The sequence below is a fragment of the Netta rufina genome (assembly GCF_964035555.1).
Source record: "Netta rufina genome assembly, chromosome: 17".
In the NCBI taxonomy this organism is placed as follows: Eukaryota; Metazoa; Chordata; class Aves; order Anseriformes; family Anatidae; genus Netta; species Netta rufina.
The window spans coordinates 4,815,616-4,837,596 of record NC_140141.1 but is presented as its reverse complement, the minus strand read 5'-3'; the positions used below and the strand labels follow the sequence as shown (position 1 = coordinate 4,837,596).

Here is a 21,981-nt window from a genome sequence, read left to right as displayed (position 1 = left end):
CCTTCTTGGCCACCTGAGCACACTGCTGGCTCATATTCAGCCGACTATCCACCATCACTCCCAGGTCCTTCTCTGCCTGGCAGCTCTCCAACCATTCCTCTCCCAGCCTGTAGCTCTGCTTGGGGTTATTGCGCCCCAGGTGCAGGACCCGGCACTTGGCCTTGTTGAACTTCATGCAGTTGACCTCAGCCCATCGGTGCAGCCTATCCAGATCCTCCTGCAGAGCTTTCCTACCCTCAAGCAGATTGACACACGCACCTAACTTGGTGTCATCTGCGAACTTACTGAGGGTGCACTCGATGCCCTCATCCAGATCATCGATGAAGATATTAAAGAGGACCGGCCCCAGCACCGAGCCCTGGGGGACGCCACTAGTGACTGGCCTCCAACTGGACTTGGCTCCATTCACCACGACTCTTTGGGCCCGGCTATCCAGCCAGTTTCTAACCCAGCGAAGCGTGCGCCAGTCCAAGCCAAGAGCAGCCAGTTTCTTGAGGAGAATGCTGTGGGAGACGGTGTCAAAAGCCTTGCTGAAGTCAAGGTAGACCACATCCACAGCCTTTCCCTTGTCCACCCAGCGCGTCACTTTGTCATAGAAGGAGATCAGGTTCGTCAAGCAGGATCTGCCTTTCATAAACCCATGCTGACTGGGCCTGATCGCCTGCTTGCCCTGCAAGTGCTGCGTGATGACTCTCAGGAGGATCTGCTCCATGAGCTTCCCTGGCACTGAGGTCAAACTGACAGGCCTGTAATTTCCCGGGTCTGCCCTCCGGCCCTTCTTGTAGATGGGCATCACATTTGCTAGCCGCCAGTCAAGTTAAGTGTAGCTCCTGTGTTCACATCAAGGGATGTTGCCATCCTTTGTGATAACTTGCTACTTTTCAGAAAGGCCTTGTCCTTAGACAGAATGAAATTTTAAATAAATCTCCAACCTCCAAATACGTACCTTGAAAGGTACTTCTGGAGACCCTATTGCATATCCATGCTGAAAATGCAAATCTGACAGCCACTTGAGCAGGGAGATAACTTCTTGACTAATTTTCAAGCCCTAAGAAATGTAGTAGAGTAAATCTCTCACTGTCCATTAGAGGATGCTAACCAAACTTCATAAGCTGTCTATAATACTTCATGTAATGTTTTCCAGTTTAAAATGAAATCAGTGTAAAAATATCAGGGTTCTGTTTGCAACTATGAAATTTTTCACCAAGAATGTTGGCTGAACGAGGAGGAGGACAGGGCCTGAACTGATGAAAGTGATGAAGTCTCTGCCTGGTTTCTGCAAATAGTGCTAGACTGCAAGGTCTTTTGGGGAAGTTCATTTAGAACCAACTTCTGATAGGGGCGTATTAGGTGTGCTCCTGAAATGCATCTTCAGGTTAAGCTTTATTCAAAAGGAATGTAGCTTTGTACTTTGAGGCCACACAGCAACATGCATCAAACCACGGTACATGAGGGTGACAGAGATTTGCTTCCAAAGTACACTTCTGATCCAACTTCATATGCCGGTGGATTTGCACCTGAAGGCTTTCAGGTTAGTATGCAGAGTCTGATTCTGTGTAAAGTTGCTGACCTTTTGATTAGTTGTGAGCATTTTAAGAATCATTTATTTCAATAACCTGGCATGACAGTGAGGAGTGAAGCGCAGGAAATAATGTACCCTAGGCATTCAAAAATAACCAAGTTGTTTTCCTTTCTTTACCTCAAAAACCTGTTTGGAGCTCATTTTAAGTTGCCTCTTGGCTTTAGTCCCTTTTGGATAAACCCTGGCATTTTTAAAGTTGTTCTCAGAGGGCTGAGAATACTTATTGGGGTGGGGGGGAAGGGGGGAAGAGAGAGCAGTTACTAGCAAAAGCAGATTTCACATAACTATATACCTTCAGGCTGGAACTTGCTGGATTTGCTTATATTTAAAGCTGATGCTCACAATTTTATTGCAAACCTTGCAAAGCGGAGAGCCTGTACTTGCTTTTTTGTTGGATTTTTCTTGTTCTGTTCCAAATACCTCGAGGACTGTAGAGCTCACCCAAGTCTCTTAAAATGGTGATTGTTAATGTCTCTCCAGAACAGGAGCCGGGTGCATACCTTGTAAGGTAAGTTTACTTTTCAGCCCCAACAGAAGCCGTGAAGGTGGCTTTCACTGTCTGATGCAGTGGGTGCTTCACAGGCCTGTTGGCAGCTGCAAAGGGAGCCTGACTGGGGCAGGCTGCAGCTCCTGGGCTCGATGCGTAAAATTTCCGAGTGGCCTCGCACCCTGCCCCCCTGCGAGGCTTTCCCGGTGCCTGCGCAGAGCTGCCTGCTGCGAGCGGAGGAGCCGCTTTGCACAGCGCTCTCTAGAAAGCCTTTTCGCTGAACTTGGCGATCTTACCTTAAAGCACCTCTTTATTTCTGCCTGCTGGCGCTCGGGGCTCGCTGCGGAGGGCAGCAGGGCGCCGCTCGGGCCGTGCCGCTCCCGGTGCCCGCAGCAGCAGCCCCGGGGCCGCCCCGCAGCCTCTGGGGGCGCCCCCGGCCCCCTCCCCCGAGCTCGCTGCCGCTCCCTCCTCCTCCACCCTCCCACAAAGAGCACGGCGGCGCTCGGCCGGCCCCTTCTCCCTCCTCCTTTCCTTTCCTCTCCTCTCCTTCCCTTCCCCTCCCCGAAAAACCCAGCGCTTCCCCTCGGCGCGGCGGCCGGGTGCCTCGGGAGGGGCCGTGCCGAGCCGAGCCGCCCGCAGCGCTACCTTAAGGGGCTGCTTGACATCAGCCGAGGGGCCGGGCGGCGGGGGTGGGATTTCCTGTGCTGGAGGTCAGCCGGCCCGGTTCCCCCCGCCGGTTCCCCCTCCCCGCCCGTGCCGGAGGCTGCCCGCGTCCTCCCGGCTCCCCGCTCCCGGCTCGGCTCCGCACAGTGATGTGTAAGCCACAGGATGCCCAGCAGCACCGGCAAGAGGTTTAAACCGACGAAATACATCCCCGTCTCCACAGCGGCCGCCTTGCTAGTGGGTTCGACTACTTTATTTTTTGTTTTCACGTAAGTAACGCCGCGGGGCGAAGGGGTGGGAGAGGGGGGAGGCCGGGCTCGGCTCCTCCAGGCCCGGCTCGGCCCGGCGCGGCTCTGCAGGGGCTGCCGCTCGCTGACAGCCGGAGCCACCATTTCGCGCACGGGAGCCGTCAGGCTGCGGCGGGGGGTGCCGGCTGCCCTGCTGCTGAGAGGGGCCGGGAGGCCGGGCAGGAGGCCGGGGAGGAGGCAGGGAGGCCGGCAGGAGGGAGGCAGCCCCCGGCTGCGCACCGCGGCTTTGCCCGGCGCAGCGCTTGGCAGCGGGAGCGATCCCGTCCCAGCCGCTCGGTGCTGCCCGGCTCGGGGCGTTTTTTATGTAACTGCCCCCCCAGAGCCCCAGGAGCCCACGGGCAGGTTTGGATTTGCCGCAGGGAGGGAAGGGGAAACTTTTTTCCCCACCCTTCCCCCTCCCTTGTTTTCCTCTGCTCTCGCCCCCACCTCCCTCAAATGCAAAGCGGGGCTCTGGCGGTCGGCTTCAGAGCCCCTGTCGGTGTATTAATATGTGAGCGGCGTGCTGCTTTGCCTCTCCGGGTCCTCTCCCTTTACATAAACTTGAGTTATGAAGAGCCTTAACCCCTCCTTCGCCGGGATGGCAGCAGCTTCCCTGCAAAGGCATTGCTGCTATTTCGAGGGAGCGATGCTACAAAACCGCTCTGAAGCGAGCTTTGGCTAAGCTGCTTTTCGGGGAGGTGAAAAGATTGCTGTGCGGATATTAAAACCGACTGTTTTGCTTATTTTGAAACCGTGCACCGTGTTTTGCTATTGCTAGTTTTTAATTGAGCTGAATGAAGCCCCAGGAGCAGAAGGCTGTGTAACTGGGGGAGTACGTGTCCACGTCGGTACCCTTCGGACTTTCACCGTAGTACGGTTCTCAGTGCGTCCAACTGCTCATTACTGCTGTGGCAGTCTTAATGTAGGATTCCGGAATAAAATGCAAATGTTGTGTCGTCTAACAGATTTTTAAAATCAGAACAGCTTTTGGCACTGAGTTATGCTCTTGGCTTAATGTGACTTGACTTCTGATTGCTTGTTTTTAGTGCATTTGATGGGAAGATACGGGTAAATCCTTTCAGGATATTGCACTGTTTCAGCACAAAGAGCTGGTACAAGTATAAACCCATCATTCATCGTTTGGGCATCTAATTATAGCTGGGTCCTCGCAGGCAAACAGAAGGCAGAAGTTGGCTTCTGTGCTGAACTTGGCTCACACTGGCGTGGTGTTTGGGTTGTTGTTTTGCATGGCTTCAGAATCCAAAAAAGGGGTCTCGATGCCAGCGCTTTTCTTTTCCTGCACCTTGAGAAATGGATGCATGCTGCGGTTGTTTTGGGAGCTGTATGTTTGTTTTCATGCCATACTTCAAATGTAGAGCTACAAATTGCCTCGTGATGTAAGACTTTCCTGGTAACACAGTTGTTGTTGAAACATCCTTTTGGCAGCAGGACATCAACTGAGGTGTTCGATTTAAAATTTGTTGCTGTATGGCAGAAGTAATTAGCTTTAGTCTATTACCAAATCTTAAACTTAATTCTGCTCCCTCTGTTATCAGTGAATAATTACATGCAAAATGAAGTATTTTTAGGATCTCTCCATATTGTAGCTTGGCCTGTGCATCTTGAAGTGGTAGTAAATTTTTTGAGGACTGTCCCAGACATACGTTCTCTGCTGCTGCCAAGCCATGTGTGTAATAAAAGTAACACATAATTGAGCAACTGTTGTCAGGCAGTATCTGAAGTCCTGTCCATTCAAAAATACTCAGATAAAAAACAACAGCAAATCTGTGCAAATTTATCCTGAGCAGTTTTAGTAAAATCTGTCTTTGTTTCAGAATCAAAGCAAGTAGTATGCATGAGATTAGAGTGGCTTTTGTATGTGTTTTTTTGTTTTTGTTTTTCTCTATAGCTTTTTTCTTTTTTCTGTCTTTTTACACAGACAGTGTTTTGTGTCCTGAAGATCCTTCTGTCATGATATGTTATTCATGGCTGAGATAGGCCTGTATTTTCTGGGGTGCTGATCTGCACAACTCCTTTGATGTTAGGTAGGTCAGTGATAAGCAGCAGTTGAGGTTCTGGCCTAGCAGTGCTTTAAGCAGTGTTGCTAATACACTCCATGCTTGCTAATCATAGCACAAGAACTCTACTGGGTGACAATTTACTTGAACTGTTATTAATTTCTTGTTTGTGTTGCTAAGCTCCAAGGCTGCTGTTAAGGACCTTACCTGGCTATAAATACATGAAATTTGTTAATTTTCATATTAAATTTTGTGTGTGGATCAACTCAGTGGGATATCGGGGACTTGAGCAACCTCAGCGCTCTAGAACTGAGTAATGGTGGTTAATATATGTGGAAAATAGACTAATAACTTTTAAAAAAACACTTACCAAATAGAAGGAAAAAATCTTTTCTGAGTATTGCAAGTGTTTGTGTAACCTGGATTAAAAAACTGAGGCTCTGACCAGGCTTTCTCCCTAGACATGTTTGTGGGCTCCAGCCACGTAGTGTGAGTGTCCTCTGCTAGATGAAAAGCTCTTTGAACTTGAAGGCCAGGGATAGCTTTTTAGCAACGTAATCTTTATTTTTAGCTTTCGTACAAACAAATTCACCAAGTAGCAGCATATAAAGAGTGTTTGAAATACACAGTATGCGCTATTATTTCATGACGGTGTTGATCGGCGGTGCTCTTATACTTCAATTTGGGAAAATTCCACAATAGATGCTTCTTTTTCCTCAGCTAACTATTCAGGATTCACTATACCTCTGTTGTATTCCTTCTGGTTTTACGAGGGGAAACAAAACTATTTAGCTATCACCATTACTGCCTGGAAAGGCAACGAAATATTTCAGTTATATTGCAGACTTAGCTCTCCATGTGTGTTCCTTTAATAATAAATACAAGCGTGTGAGTAGGTGGTCTAATTTGTCCCAGTAGGAGAGTAAAAGTGCATTAACTCTAAGCATTGCAAAGGAATGTATAAATAATGTTATATATCATAATTAGGGTAATTTACTCATATGAACAAATCAAATGGCATAATGAAGAAAGAACAATTCTGCTTAACATTACAGGAATCCAGAGTGATTCAGTTGCAGCAGATGTGAGCTTATTTCTCCCAAACCATTTTTTTCTTCATCTTTCTTATAAGGTTTTTCGTTAGTGATAACAACTTAACCCATTTCAGTGAAGTCTAAGTTCTTATGCCTTGGACCACTGACTGCTATGACAGTGGTCCAAGTGTCTTCATCCAAAGAACCTGAGTCTCGTGAACTTCCTCTCTTACTTCAGGTTGTGTGACTGCAGTATTAGAGAACACGGCTTATTTGTCCGTAAGCATAATGCTATAAAGCATAACTTCACCCACTGACCTATGATGCTGGATCCAATACTTCTCTTCACCTGGTTAAATTGTGCCACTTACTGTTGTTTCTAGTGCTGGCAACCTCTGAATTTTAGCCTAGCAGCTGCAAAACTCGCATGTATAGATTACACAACAAGCTAAAAGCATAAGGTTTTAAGGAAAAAAAAAAAAAAAACAACCAACACTGTGGCTTATTTTAGTCATGAGAAAGGAAAGCTCTTCAGTTTTTTTGCCGAATACTGTAGACTAGAAATTTCTGATAATAGCTGCTTTAGGACTGTGTTTTCTGTAGCATCCATCCAGTCAGCTGAGCGTCTTTGAAGTATTGGCAGAAACACATAATTCACAACAAAGATCCAGGTGCCACCACTACTTTGCTATAATGGTAGTAATGCTGCTGTCTATTGTTCTCTTCACTGGCATAGTAAAATGGGTAATTTTCTGGGTGAAGTGAAAGCACAACTAAGGTCAGAACTCATTCAGCCAATGCTGAAAATGAGACGAACTTTGTTCTTAGAAGTCATAATGGGGTGTAATCATAGGTGTGTACCACAGACATATGCAACTGGCACTCTAATGCAGTCGGTGACACAGGAATTTAATATCAATAACCCTCAGGAAACAACTGAGAAGTAGTAACGGGGTGTAAAAGAGCAACTGAGGTTGAACTCAACGTAAGGATAGGAAGAAAACAGAGAAGTAGTCTTCAGCTGGTAGAAGGAGGATCAGGGGAAAAATGGCAGTTAGACTGTATTCAGTAGCAGGGCTTGTGGATTTACCTTAGAGAGACAAAAAAAATAATAAAAATTGGCTTCATTCCTGAGTGTTTAGAAAAAAAAAATCTGGGGTTGTCTCTCCCCCTCCTGCCTTGTGTATCCTGTTACTGCATTTCATGAATTAGGAAGACTCAGTATTTCTGCAGTGACTTAATTATACTGGCTAAACCATATATTAATTCAGAAACACTTAGGATAAATGCATTTCTTAAATCATAACTGACCACCCCCACTCCGGATTATATGCTCCTGCATTGGAATAGCCCTAAAATACACATATAATAGCATTTTAAGGTTCATGGCTATTGTAACTGTTCTGGTTGGCAGTGGGAGTATGATTCTATGCGTACCTAAAATTCTTGAACTGTCTGTTAGATCTCATCCTCCAGTGACTCATTCGTGTTCATAGGTCAAAAGAGGGGAAAGCATCTTGTGTTTTTAATCTGGTCAGTCACTTAGTTGGTTCAGTCACTAACATAATTCAAGCAAATAGAAGATCATCCTTGCTTTAGTGAATTCAATTTGTATCCAAAACTCTTTGTCATACCTAAAGCCTTTTAAGGACTTCAGTGAACTTATTGCAGATACTCAGATATTCACTCCTACCAGTTCTGTGCTCTAATTTCAGTTAGAGCAAATGATTAAATGTGATATAAAGAGTATATTACAGATGCTATGAGCCTTTGACTTTATAGCAGCCTAGAGGAAATAGTATTGGATACTGATAAATAGGTACACAAAAATGGAAATAAAGAAAAAAAAAAAAGTTTGGTTTGCTTAATCTTTAGAAGCTGCTAGACAACATAAATTCTGCCTTGGAATGTGATCTTATGGCTTGGCCTCTGCCTAGTAACTTGCTGAAGGTGGCTTGTGGATTTGTGTTGCTCTGGTGGTTGTTGCTTGTGACTTAGGATGTCAGAAGTTCAAGGTTTGCTGTGGCGTGTCTGTGGAAACACTGCTACTCTGCTTATCCGCTTCCCCCTTGTTCTGCCGGAATGATGTCATACCAGATGTGCCCGTAATTTTGAAGCCTTTACAACACAAAGCTCATAGCCCTTGTCTGTTCTGAGCCATTGCAGGGATTCACTTTGTATTGTTGATGCTAATCGTGAAAAAGAACAAATTCACTCTTTTTGAACTTTCTTTTCAAACCACACTTTACTACTTGAAATGTTAGCCTATTGCTGATTAGTTATTTTTTTCATGTGCCAAACCGAGAAATTGCTGGAACCAGTAGGGAGCAGCTTCACAAAGTACACATACACAAACAGCCATGCAGGTGACAGTAGAGAGAGGAAAAAGCATGTAGTTTAAAAGTTTAATCAGGTGAGTTTCAAAACTGATTTCACACTGAAACCACCACTGATTGGGGTACTGCAATTCTGAGCGAAGAAAAGCCAGATATTTAAAAGAATGCAAAACTCAGAAGAGATTGTCAGCCTCCTTTGGTATTTTAGCATTTTCCATCTTAAATGCATCTTTAATGGCAGATTTTCCTTGTCTACTCTACTGCAATCCGGAAGAGGTAAGGCTTTCCAGATTGACCTGAGTCTTCTCAGTTGTCATGCCTGTCAGCTACTGAGAAATGTTTATTCTTCTTATGACAAAGAAATGTCCTTTTAAGCTCTGGCAATTTCATCTTGGTATATAATTTTTTTTTCTAAATAGTATCTAGATAAACTTGTCATGCAAGATAAAGAGGCAGGGAATCTCAACAGGAAAATCCATTTAGCTAAAGTGTGAAAAGGCTTTTTTTTAATGCTGGAAGAGAGCTCAGTTTTATTGCTTTTAGCTAGTAGAGTCTATCATCTTCACTTCCAAGGGGACCAGCAAAGTTGGCAATACAAGAGACTTCTGAAAGCTATCAAAATTCATTCCTTTAGGAAAAAAACAAAACAAAACAAAAACAAAAACAAAAACAAACAAAAAAAAAAACACACACAAAAACTACCATGTTTATGATCAGCAGGGAATATTCTTTCCTCCTGTAGTTTGGGGGAGGGAGGAGAGTCATCCTCATTGATGGTAGTAAATAGCTAGACATCTTCAGCTGTGGAGTGCGCAGCTATTTGCATGCAGCCATCACGGTGGCATTTGAATGCTAACTGTAGATCTCGTTTTGAAGTCAAAATAGCTAATGCAGTGAAAGTTATTCCTGTGCACGGGCTATCCGCAGCTGTAGTCAGCGTGTGGTTTATGCCAGTAGCAGCCTCCTTTCCATTTTTCCTAATGAGCAGAGATTAAGGATGTGGGTGTATGGAAATAGGAATGAGAGACTGCCTCAATTAGATCAGGGTGGGCCTTTCAGCCTTTGCATGTAAATATACAAACAGTTATTCAATTTTTCTTTAAGGTCGTTTTCAAGATACTCTTTTAAATGCTGTCTGTGTTTGTTTAAGTATGCCGCATGTGTGTCCTTTTATAAATAGAAGCAATCTCTACAAAATTGTGCAAAAGGTATGGGAGCTCGTTTGGTTTGTTAGCAATGTAAACTGAGGGATGCTATTCTTCAGAACACACAAAAATATATATATAAATTGAGAGAGAGGCGCGTTTGGTTACCTTGGACTTCTGATTTTTAAGGTCTATTACCTGAGACAGTTGCTATTTATACACTTAAGTTTTTGCATAGATAACTTATTCTGTTACTAGGTGCTTCGTAGCTGAAATCATCTGCACAACCCCATGGCATTGGATTCTATATACTTGTTTGTAAGGGACATATGAACAATGGCCAGAACAGGCTTTCTGTTCTCATTTTACCTAAGTGTATACCTACAAGGCAAGTCTTCAAGGCCTACAAAGGGAAGCCACAAGTCTTGTTTAGCTTGCACTGGAAGATTTTTGGAATAAGCTGGTTGAGAGCATGAAATAGATGCATACTGGAGTGGGGAGAAGAATCTTAAAAGCCGAATCGGTGTTACAGTTGTGTAACCAATACAAAAGGGGAACATTGATTTACTGTCCTCTGATCTGAGCCAGTAGATACAAGACTTCTTTCTGACTAACCCAAGGGTAATGTTCAATTTGGCTGCGCCGCTAAAGAACTACTATTAGTTGATCAAATGTCAGAGGGAGCTGCTAATGAAGTTGAAAGGAAGAGGCACAGGGGCTGAAATAGTAATGCTGCAGTTTTCAGTGGAAATTCTGTATTATTTTTTTGCAAAGAATGTCATCAGTTGGAAAACTGTAGTCAGCGTGGATCTGTTTTGCTTTAGGAGAGGCAGTTTTGGGGATCCTTGCTTGGAGATTGCAGTAGTTTGTTCAAATGAGTACACCACAACATAGTGTATACTACATAAATCTTCAGCCAGTAATCTGTATTCAGAAAGAAAATTTAATTAGTCCCTTATTGTTCTTCTGCAATTACTAATACAGTTTAGCTTTACTTGCATCAAAGCTGTCCAAAGTGGCTAAAATTCTAAGCTCTGTACCCGTTATGTAGACATTAGTGGGTACTTCACTCCTTGTTTTTCTCAGGACGGATATTATGGAATAAACTGTACAGTAACCCATACTTAGATATCACAGTGGTTACCATGGTTCTCTGTTTGTGAAAGCGTAAGTGCAGGATTTGTAGACATCAGATGTGAAATCATTATGAAATATCTTTGCTGCTGTGTTTTGAGATCTTCCAGTAACAAGAGACAGTGGAGCCAGGTGCAGAAAAAAAAGCTCTTGAATTTTAGATCTAAATCTAAACACCAAAGTAGCTGTTTCCAGTGTACATGTACACCACTTTATTGTGTTCCTTATTACTGATGAAGTCACGTAATTTAGGAAATGCTGCCCTTTGGGCAAGTGGATCACAAGTTTTATCAAGCAAGGTGGCATTGATATGGGAATGAGAAATTCAGATTTTTATCAAGCCACATATGAGATGATGTCAATATTTTTTGAAGGGAGGAATTCATAGAAGCTGACTAGCCAGAAAGTACCTTGAAAAATAAGGATTGTATGTGCCACTCTGAAATGACTGCTCTCCAGGAAACCTCTGCATGCGCTCAGACTAAATTAATAGCAGAATATTCTTAAATGAACAAATTAGTTTTTAAGTTGAAGACTAACAAAGCAAACTTGAACTGCTTAAATATATAAGGGCTTTCAGAAATAGTCAGACAAAACCTTACTCTCCCAGGATTCTTAAAACTAAATTGGCATTTGCATTAGCTCTCTTTCATGTCTTCAGGGAAATAATCCAGTGTAATATCTATATCAACACAACTTAAGTACGGTGCTGGGAATAAGGAAAGCTTTGACATTTTTATAAACAAGTATCATTTTAATTTAAATTCAGATCAGTCACAGAAAAATGCTTTGAAATTGAAGGGTTCAGCTTAAAACTTCTGAAGCTACTCTGATCCCAGTTGGCTGGAAGAGACAGGTATTTACTTCACTCCTTGTTTTTCTCTCTTCCTTACCTTCTTCTAAGTCAGTTCCATTTTCAAAAGTTATTTAGGATTATTTTAATTGTGTTTAGCCTCATGTTTTTTTGTTTTTTTTTTTCTCATGAACAAGATCTCATTTTGCATGTTTAGCTTTCTCTGAAGATTGATGTTTGCCTTAGCAATAGCTCTCCAGATGTGTTATGATCTAATAATGCTGAGCACCAGTGGTTAACCCTCGTCTGCTGTCAGCAGCATGCTGAACCACCTGCTGTGTTTTACCAAATCTCATAACTCAGCATTTGATTATGTAGTGTCTTGGCTCCAAGTGTCTGGAGCTGTTAGGCATGTAGGTGGGTGCGCTCTCCCTTCCCAGGGTCTGTATCCAGCATTGGGCTCAGGAACCTCTGCCCAGAGACTTCCCTCTGGAGCCACACATTCATCTTGGCATCTCCTCAACTTCCCAAGGCTCAACGGTGGAGTAGGGTCTGCCTGTACAGTTGTCTTCAGATGGTCAAACCTGTATATAAATATAAAAGAACCTAGAGCTACATTATATATATATTATATATATATTTATTTATTTATATATTCTAATTTCTCTCTTTGTACTGTGCATGTCTCTCTGAAGATCTTGCTGCAATCGTAATCTTACCACCTGGCTATGTGGAAGCAAATGACTTTTCTAAGGGGTCACTCCTTGAAATATATTGAGGTTTGTGGTTTGAGTTGGCAGTCTAAGTTGAAGAAAGTGAAAGATTGTGTAGCAATGCAGCTCTAAAGACAGATTTCATACAACATGCATTTTAAAATAACCTTCTACAAAGTGTCAGCCTCTGTCTACACCTTTTGACTAAATCAGTGCACAGGTAGGCTGGCTTTGCATATATCTCATTTTGTGTAAAATGGCTAACAAGTCCTTGTGACAAAAGCAATAGAAACTTGAACAGGCATTGCCAATATGTTTTTCAAATTACCATGTCTTGATAATTTTGTAAGAAGGGATATATAAAATGGCTGCTTTCTGATACATAGTGTGAGTCAAACAGAAGGAGATAGCCAAGCTGCAGAATCCGATGAGGTAACTTCTATTTCGTGTACGGAAGTTGTAGCATCTACAGCAGCAAAGCGGTTTAATACTTGCAACAGAAATTCCAAAGTGCAAAGGCAATGCAAGATTAAAATAACAGTACTTGCTGGGTGTGGCCATTAAACCAATATGATTTTTTTTGCAATTACAGAACAAAACTTATGATCTTTGTCCATATGTAGGACTGTATCAGAAAATTAACTGCAAGGATTACTTCAGCTCTTCTCAGCAGAAATTTGCTGAGAACATTGCCTCATCTTACGTGACAAATCCATTCTGAAAGCTAAATTTTGAAGTGAATGCCTACCTACACAAGAAATGCTCTCAGGAAGCTTGGGGAGAATGGAGGTGGACAGGAAGACACCATTTCGTTTGTAGTAGTGAAAGGGTTGGTTCCTTGAAATGGGATGGTTCCAGTCATGTTGTGCTTTTCAGTAAATGAAATTTGACAGATTGCTTGCAATGATAATGAGGTACAAGGTCTTGCACGTGTTAGTGAATTTCACCTTGCTGCTGCTTCTGCTAAGCATCATTTCCAACAGGTTGGGAAACTTCTACTTTGTTTCCCTAATGCTTGAGCTCAAGAAGGCTAGACAAAACAGCACTGTGTAGTCCTTTATTTCACATCTGGGCCCTTTCTGATGGTGAGTTTTGAGTGTGGTCAGATGCCTTGATGGGACCCTTCTTGACTTACATAGGACTGTGGGACGTGGCCACTTGGGATTTCCCTGTGTGGAGCTTGTTATCTTGGGCAGCAGCTTGGCAGCACCAGTAACCTGGCAGCAGTGGGCAGCAGCTGGTGGGTCCAGCTAGGCATGTACCTGTGATAGGTTTTTCTGACTGCATTGATTCTCCAGCCATCAGACCAGGTCAGCAGCTACTAGTCATGACTGTGAAATGCTTTGCTGTCACAGGTCAGTTTCCAGTGGACAGGTGTCTAAACCAGCGCTCTTCCTGATGCTTTTTAATTTCTGGTAATGTTAGAGCTACTGTGAATGCATTGCTAAACAAGAAATGCTATTGTGCAGGCAGAAGGCAAGGTGATAAAACATATAGACCTGGGAAAATGTTCAGGCTTGTATATGGATGTATACGTATTTAAATAAGTGATCTGGTGGTTAGGACTACTCTTGGAACCACCTGGTTCCTGGGCTCCGGTCTTAATCCTGCAAACAGCTGTCTGTACTCTCTCTAGCAAATCACTTAATCCTTCATCTGCATTAAGTGCAAGATTTTATCTGGCTGTACTGTGAGTTAGCTGGGGCAAAACTGTGTCCTACTCCCTGTGTTGAAGTCTTAGTCCCTTCTGGTTTCCAGCAGCATAACTTGTGAGTTAGGTTGGCAGTGCTATCAGAGAAACTGAGGCTGAGAAGCACTGTACAATTGGAGCATTGGTGCTTAGGAAGTTTTACACGTATGTGCCAACTCCAGACGAATGTCCTTTGAGCCCAGGACTCAATGGAGGTCTTTATTTCAGAAAAGGCTTCTGAAGAGAAGGTTTATTCTCCATTTAATGTCATTTTGGGCCATCCTAAAATGCAAGTGAATGTCATGCAGCAAGACTGTTTTCTTTAATGCTGAAATCTGCATGAACATATGAATATGGAGATACATGGACTAAAGCTTCATTGGCTCTCTTTAAAAGTTTAATGTTACATTGTAGTATTTAAACTTTCATTTGTATGTGGTTCCACAAAGACTAATTACTTTTGCCAAGTAATATTTCTTCCACTGTATTACAAAGGCTAGTAGGATAGAGCTAAACATGGTATCTGTGGTTGAAGAACTGAAAAATTAATGATCTCTTTTCTAGCTGCTGTTTGATTTATAATTCATATCTGATAAAATGAGAAATACACTTCTGAGCTAGCTATCGTCTCTCCATTTACTATCTAGGTGTTGTTTTGTTGTGTTTTTGTTGTTTGTTTGTTTGTTTTAAATTCTTCCTTTAGCGGATGTTAGGGGTGTGTGAATTTTGGGCCATAGAGTACTGCTGAACAAGGAGGTTGCCTGACCCACGTTTTCTTTGCTTGTCATTTCCTTTAGACTCATTATCCTTTGTAGTATCTAGCCCCAAGGCTTGTGTTTACTCCAAACTGTGTAGCTGCTGTAGCACACTGCTGCCACGACCCTTGACTTTTATTACTATTACAAGAGTAGAAAAAAAGGATTCAGGGTTACAAGATGTAATTCAAAATCTCATCCCATCTGTTGTGCTGGAGTGGTTTATATGGGTTGATGCAACAACTTTCCCATATTGAAACTGTACATGCTATCAGTGGGTTACAGCCTTTATTGTGACCTTTGGAATCCTCTCTGAAGAGACTGACCAATGCTTCTATCTTTTTCTCCACTAAGTTCTCTATTCTTAGTCTATGAATTCATTTGATCCATACAAGTAAGCAGAATTTGGTCTGGTCAATAGGGAAAGAGATGTCTAGCAATTTGCCAAATAATTGTCCTCTGAATGCAAGAGAGACCTGTTTAGTGCTGTGATGGACTGGATCTTGCTTTTTTTGATTAATATGCTTTACGCTTCTGTTTGCTTCTTTCAGAGTAGCCTTTATTTGTTTATGTTGCTTCAACTGCTTTGGAAATGAGGAAAAGATATTTTGAGTGTTGACCTGCTTCGTCTAAAACAGAAAGTGTTGCCAGTTTACTTCTTGCTTCCTCTCTAAATACTTTTCTATTGGGCTGCTTCTGCCACGTGTATAATGTGTCTCCAAAACAGCATATTGTTCATGCGTGATGGGTGGATTCCTGCATGTCTGACGAGGAATGGATTCTCTTGGGCATGCAAGTCCTGCCAACACTTCAGTTGGAAAACTTAAGGTTTTAATGTACATTCTGTCTTTTAGTCCCAGTTTGGCCTCTTCTTTTGGAAGACATTTCTCTGGAACAACTTACGATGTACCAGGCTTTTTACAATATAATAATAATAATTAAAAAAGCATTTATAGTTATATGGAGATGGTTTACTAGAGAGTCTGCATCTGACTTACATTTCTTTCTTTAGATCCCTTCTCACTGTTTCTTACCATGCATGTTTAAAAACTTGATGAAACTGTGTAAGAACTACACAGATGGGATGAAGCTGCCAATTGATAAGGAATGTTCTGATTGCACATGGCAGTAAAGGGATGTTTCTTCTGCGAGAATATAAAAACACTTGACTGTCACTTCCCTGATTTTACCTGTGGAGGGAAGGTATATCAAGGGTGGCCTAGAGTAATTCTGCTGATTTTTAGTCTGTGCTGTAGTAACCTTATCTGGGTCTATGTTCAGAAAGGAGAAACCTGTCAAAAGTTAGTAGATATGTACTGAATTTCCAGATTATTCTTAATACTCTGCACATGGATTATCTTTCTTGTTGTGCTTATTTAACTATATAATGGAAATAACTTCTTTAATATCAGTAAATGAACACAGGACTAAAGATTGCTACTGTATTTGACACATTTACATCATGGTCCTATATTTGAAATCCAAAATTCTTTATTTCAAAATAAAGAAAATAGCAAGAAAAAAATTAGGAATCCCTAAGGGGAAAATACTGCATGTCGAGTTCTCTTCTGTCGTGGCCTACTTTATTTGCTAAATATAAAAACCATTAAAACTATTTGTGTACCACAGCTACGGCTAGTCTAGAGTTCCTTGTCATCCTTCTGCAATTATCCAAAAAGCTTGCTTACATGTGGATACTAGAGGGTTTTTGGTGCATTGCATTGTAAATGAGTATCTGGAAATAAACTGCCAATCTCCATTTCTGGATGAGCCTTAAAGACAGATTCAGGCACAATAAAACAGACTTGTTTAGTGACAGTTCTGCGTCACTCCACATGCCATGTATGATCACCCTATCAAGAACTGCATCCTGCTGTGATGACAGTTTGCTGGAAACTCTCCACAGATTCATTGGAAATTGGCTGAGCCCCAGCTCTACAAATTAGTGGTCAGAAGAGACTGTTTGTAGGGTACAAGTCTGTCCAATTTGTAGTGTTGACTTGATTCTTTTTTTAATTAACGCTTTAAAAAGTGTGTCAGCGGAGTGCCAAACAAGACAAGAAATGATCAGCTAAAACATTTTATTGCAGCAGATGATGCTGTTCTATATTATCACAGGAACATGGCACTTAAATACAGCAATATTTTTTGTCACTTTTGTTCATTTTATGGTCAACAACACTTTAAAATACTGTAAATAGTCTTCAAAACAAATTCCAACTTTTGCTTTTTTTTTCCTTCTAAAATCAATCTAATTTTTTTCCTGAATTCTTTTAAAATCTAGTATCTTAATGAGTTTTAAGCCAACAAGTGGAATTGTTAACCCTCCCTCCCCCTTAACTGCTTTTATCTCTAAGACTGCTTTCTGTGCAACATCTCAAACTTAAGCAGGTGATTGGCAACAGCTATGTAAGGAAATACAATAGTCTGTAGTCCTTTGTAGATCCTGTGAGTACAGTCAGGATTAATGAAATCTGACTGGCTGACTTTTGGTGAAATCATCTTTATCCTCTGTTTTTAAGCATCAAGCTTTTTAACTGCTGCTTCCTCAGTGCTTTGTGTGAAACCTATTACTACTCCATCCAGCCCTCAAATATTGCTCTGCAAGGGAAGTGAATGTCAAGATGAAAGCTTTGAAAGATCAGATCTGGCGATGACAGCAGTTTCAACTGCCTTTGCTTACACTGAACATGGTAATGTTTCCTATAGAGTTACCAGATTATGGACTCAGATTTCGGATATGTTCTTTGCAAGTAGATTGTGCCAGGTGCTGGGGCTGTGAGTACAAGGCAAGCTTTCAGTGTCAGGACCTGGTACTCCGTAGAGCAGGTTGGGTGGATTCCTATTTGAGCCATGCTCTCACTCCCCCTCCTCAACTGAAGAGGGGCAGGAAATAAAATTAAAAGCTTGTGGGCTGAGCTAAAGACAAGGGAGATCAATTACCAACACAGGCAAAGTAGATTTTATTTTGGGAAAACTAATTTATTGCCAACTAAAATAGATTTGTATGGTGAGAAGCAAAGACAAAAACACCTTTCTCCTTAATCATCTATCTTTTTTTTTTTTTTCTTTTTCACTCTCAATCCCTTTGTTCCCAACCCATCTACCTCCTCCTGCCCATTTGAGTGGCACAAGGGAAAGGGGAATAAGGGGCTGCAGTCAGACCGTAACATTTTCTCTCTGTCCCTTCTTCTTCCTCACGCCTTCCCCGGCTCCTCCAGGGGCTCTCCCCGTGCTACAGCTCCTGTCAGGAAAACTGGCTCGTGTGCGAGCTTCTCTCCACAGCTTGCAGTTTCTTCAGGAAATACCCACTTGCTCTGGCCTGGGGTCTCCCATGGGCTGCAGCGTGGATATCTGCTGCAGCAGGCCGTGAGGAAATACCTGCTCCACCGTGGTCCTTTCCATGGCTGCAGGAGAATCTCTGCTCTGGTGCCTGCAGCACCTCCTTCCCCCTCCTTCTTTCACCTTAGTGCTTGCAGGGCTGTTGCTCACACTTTTTAACTCAGGTCTTACTGCTCTGCACTGTTTAACCTTTTTTCCAGAGTGTTTTCCCTGGGTCACCACCAGCGTGGCTGAGGGGCTCGGCTGTGCCCTGTGGTGGGGTGGCTGGAAGCGGCTGGTTCTGGTGCAGGGCCACCCTGGCCTCACCTCACTGAGGTGCCTGCAGCCCCTCACCACCAACGCCTCTCCACATAAACCCAGGCCCCCACAAAATACTTCTTACGTAGATGTTCTAACAGACAGAATAGCTTAATGGAGAAGAGCATTAGGTATGTGAAGTTAATGGTAGGTAATACAGTTCTGTGTTCATATGGATCTTTAGATGTAGGAGGAGAGCCCGTGACAGAGCAGTAGTAATGACAAGAACAAAAAAAGCCCTTTTGACCTTCATCACCCTCAGCTGTGCCACCAAGGTCAGTAATACACGTTGGGAAGAAAACAGATTTTGTTAATTCTTTCTGCAAATTAACTTCCTGTTTTTTTAGTAGCTCTTAACCAAACACTCTCTTCAGGGTAATTGTCTAATGTGAGTGTGTGGCGATGGCTCACAGATTTATGAAATTCCTCAGAATTTCCACTGTGATTCTATGAGTCATGTAAATGTGACTTCTTCAGATGTGACTCAAGTATCTTCCATTTTTATGGATTCCTGAGTAGCTGCTCTGTCACGGTCTGGGGGTTGTTGGGGTCCAAGCTGGGTGTTTCGTTCAAGCACAAGTCACAACTGTGCGTCTGTTCTCGTGCATCTGAAAACTGTGGTGAAGACAAGCTCACTGGCGGTGTGGCTGCTGCTGCACCAGCTGTAAGCAGCCCTTCCATGAGGGCTGGCTGCAGGCATTACTTTTTAACCTCAAATCTCAACTGCGTTTATTCTGACTTACTGTTTAAAAGCCCCATTGCTCTTGCCAACTTCATGGAAGACTTGCTCTTTTCTTTTCAATTGTCTGTTGAATGCTGGGTATTGGTACAAGGCTGAGGTCCTCTGAACAAACTTTCCAGAGAATCTCTCTCCCCTCTCTGTGATTAAGGGCAGTGTTTACAATAGAGGGCTGCATACAGTATATTCCATGACAACTAACTCATTTTCTGTGGGTGCATTTAGGGAGCTTTGGTAGCCCTAACCTACTGCTGGGGTGGAGAGTATACAGGAATGGACAAGGAGGAGGAGTAATTTTTTAATGTCAGTAAAACTGACTAGCTCAAAAGCTCTATGAAAAATTGAGTTTCCAGAGCAGAAATACTAAAGCTTCAGCCTAGTTCATAGTTTTATTTTTTTTCCTACCCTGAAGCACTCCATCATAATTGCCTTTGCTCATACTACACCTGTCAAGAGATGACACTGTTATGTGCTAAACTCTGTAGGTGTGACAGCAATGCGTTTCGCCCTGCCAGAATGGAGGTGGCATGTGTCCATTTTCTAGTACTTGGCCTGGTCTGCCAGCTTTTTTCCTCCTACTGTAGAGATAATGCCAAACCATAGTATTTTAACTGTTTCCCCTTTGGCTAATGTTTCTGGTGACATGATTATAAATGATTTCTGTGTTCCTGGTACAGATATGTGAGCATGTTGTCTTTGCCTTTTTTTTTTTTTTTTTTCCTGGATGCCAAGAGATCTGGTGGGACTGCTCAGAGCCATTTGATCTTGATCTGAGTGTCCTGGGCAGTGGTAGGCAAACTTGGCTCTAAAACCTATGGTCTACATGTAGGCATGGACTGAATGATTATTCTAAAACAGCTTGTCCTTGCTTCTGGTGAGCTCACTGTGATAGCAAGAAAGACCAAGCATTAGACAGAAAGGAGTTTTGAGGCTTGTTCTGAACATCTCTTTAATGGTAATTATTCATGTGTTTTTCAGTGGAGAAGGTAAGGTATGCAGAGGTAAGTAGATAGTTCTATTATTCCCAAGCCCCTTAAGGTTTACCTTCACTCACTGGTATGTTTTTAAACATGCCTAGTGCACATAGCCAGATCCATCCTGCGAACATGAATTCCTCCTGGAAGTACCTACTTCTTCACAAATACTGTAAACTTGGGAGAGTCTGCTGTGGCGTTCTGGATTTTTCGCGGAACGCCTTTTTTTGTTGTTTTGTTTTTTAGCTTGGTTTCTAAAGAAATGAGGCTTTATGTTGTTGGTTCTGTCCATTTCTTCCATTTTGAACTTGGAATCCATTACCCATTTCTATCAAGTTCAGTAAAGGCACTGAAATCTTTAAGGTGATAAAAGAAATTTGGTGCCTGAGCTCAGGAAAAAAACTATTAATTATTGTCCTATTGAGGGAGTGGCTTTCATGTGAAATCAGCAGTTGCATCTGGACAGATCTCCAAGTTTGGCATCCTGGTCAGAAAACTGTTCAGCTGGGTGTTTTTTCCTTTGTTTGCCTGATAGGGGGACATGAAGGGAAACTGGAAGGTGATTTTCTTCAGGGGTAATGTTGTGAAGGAGGATGCAGAGGTTTCAGTATATGTACATACAGAGGCAATACACAAAGGAAGAAGTCATAAAAAGCATGAGCAGTGATTGCAGTGGGGGTTGGGGCAGTGTTACACAAGGACGCAGGATGCCTATCCAGGAGAGACATTTGTTCATCTGCTCCTGAAATATGTTGTTTCATCTTAATATAGATAAGTTACAGATCGCCTGCTTGTATAATTAGAAGAAACACATTGGCTGCAAACCCAGTTGAGTGTCCTTCCTGGGTCCCTTTAAAAATACAGGAGAACTGTTTTTAATGCTTCTGTTTATTTTGGTACAGTATCCAGACTGCTGGAAATATGTTTATAGCACAGTCTAATGAGCTGAGGCTCCTCTCTAAGATTCCACTGCCTCATAGCTGGATAGAAAAAGCTGATGCTGTCTAAATATGTATTTATGTCAGACACTGGCTTGTGCTAACAGTTAATGCCATGAGGAGCTGCCTATTTAATACCACCTAAGCTAAGAGCTTGAGCAGCAATTGTTCCTAAGCATATGATACAGAATGATCCTAGTTATTGCAGTATTTATTCATTTACTTCTGCAGCAGTCAGATTTATCAACACCCGGTCTGTGTTGTGAACATCGCTAGTTATATTAGGTCATCTGTAGTTAAGCTTGATGACTTCATGAGAACCATTTTACTTTTGCAGTCTACCTGTGAATTACTAATTCCAGGTCAACTTTGAAATCTGGTTAGATGGTTTTAGATGCAAGGAACCCAGGTATATGAAAACAGTGTTATTTCCATTGGACTGGAGTTACAGCTCTGCATGGAGCAAATTTAAGTGAGGTGAGAGTGAGCTGCTCGTCAGCATCCTGACAGGTTTTCTTGACACTTTAAATGCGGTGGGTTTTATCTCTTATTCTTCCCACTTCTTCTCCAAGAGGAAGTTCATTTTGCCTGGTGCATGATTACTTACTTCAGTGGAAGACAGTCTTGAAAATGTAATTTTTGGATAGAAATATTTTCTATATCAGGGAGAATAATATTCAAGCCTAAAATAAAATAGAGGTTTGTTTTGAAACCCAGAAACTATGCTGAGCAGATTATAGAGCAACATTGCAGTAGTGTGGTTCAAACTTGCTGCTTGAATCACAGTTTGTTTCCCAAATGGTTTAAAAAGCCAGTCTGTGGCATTTGCTCTCCCTGCCCTTTTGAACATCCCCTTGCTCCAGTTATTCTTGTGTTGCAAGGGGTCAGAGATCACTCTCCTTCTCTCCAGGCTTCAGACCATTGGACTTGTCAGCTCTTTCTTCCAGAAATTGGATTATAATGAAAAGTTGGCATTCTCTTCCCTTGCACTCCCAAATCTGAAAAAACACTGCAGAAATCTTATTGTAATTGGTAGTTTGCTGTTGGTGCAGTT

General features: G+C 42.4%; 2 protein-coding genes across 2 annotated transcripts in view; both read left to right on the top strand.

Moving 5' to 3' along the window:
• The first annotated feature begins 2,834 nt into the window (after positions 1-2,834).
• The window catches only part of ZDHHC8 (zDHHC palmitoyltransferase 8), a 113,806-nt gene continuing 94,659 nt past the window's right edge, over positions 2,835-21,981 (top strand). Inside the window, exon 1 of the mRNA XM_084297342.1 lies at positions 2,835-3,001. Within this exon, the coding sequence (XP_084153468.1) occupies positions 2,898-3,001 (104 nt within the window). The 5' untranslated portion in view covers positions 2,835-2,897. The remainder of the gene's footprint in view (positions 3,002-21,981) is intronic.
• LOC311215916 (uncharacterized protein) overlaps positions 4,993-21,981 on the top strand; it is a 60,512-nt gene continuing 43,523 nt past the window's right edge. The window contains exon 1 of the mRNA XM_084297341.1: positions 4,993-5,064. Coding sequence (XP_084153467.1) covers positions 5,058-5,064 — 7 coding nt within the window. The 5' untranslated portion in view covers positions 4,993-5,057. The remainder of the gene's footprint in view (positions 5,065-21,981) is intronic.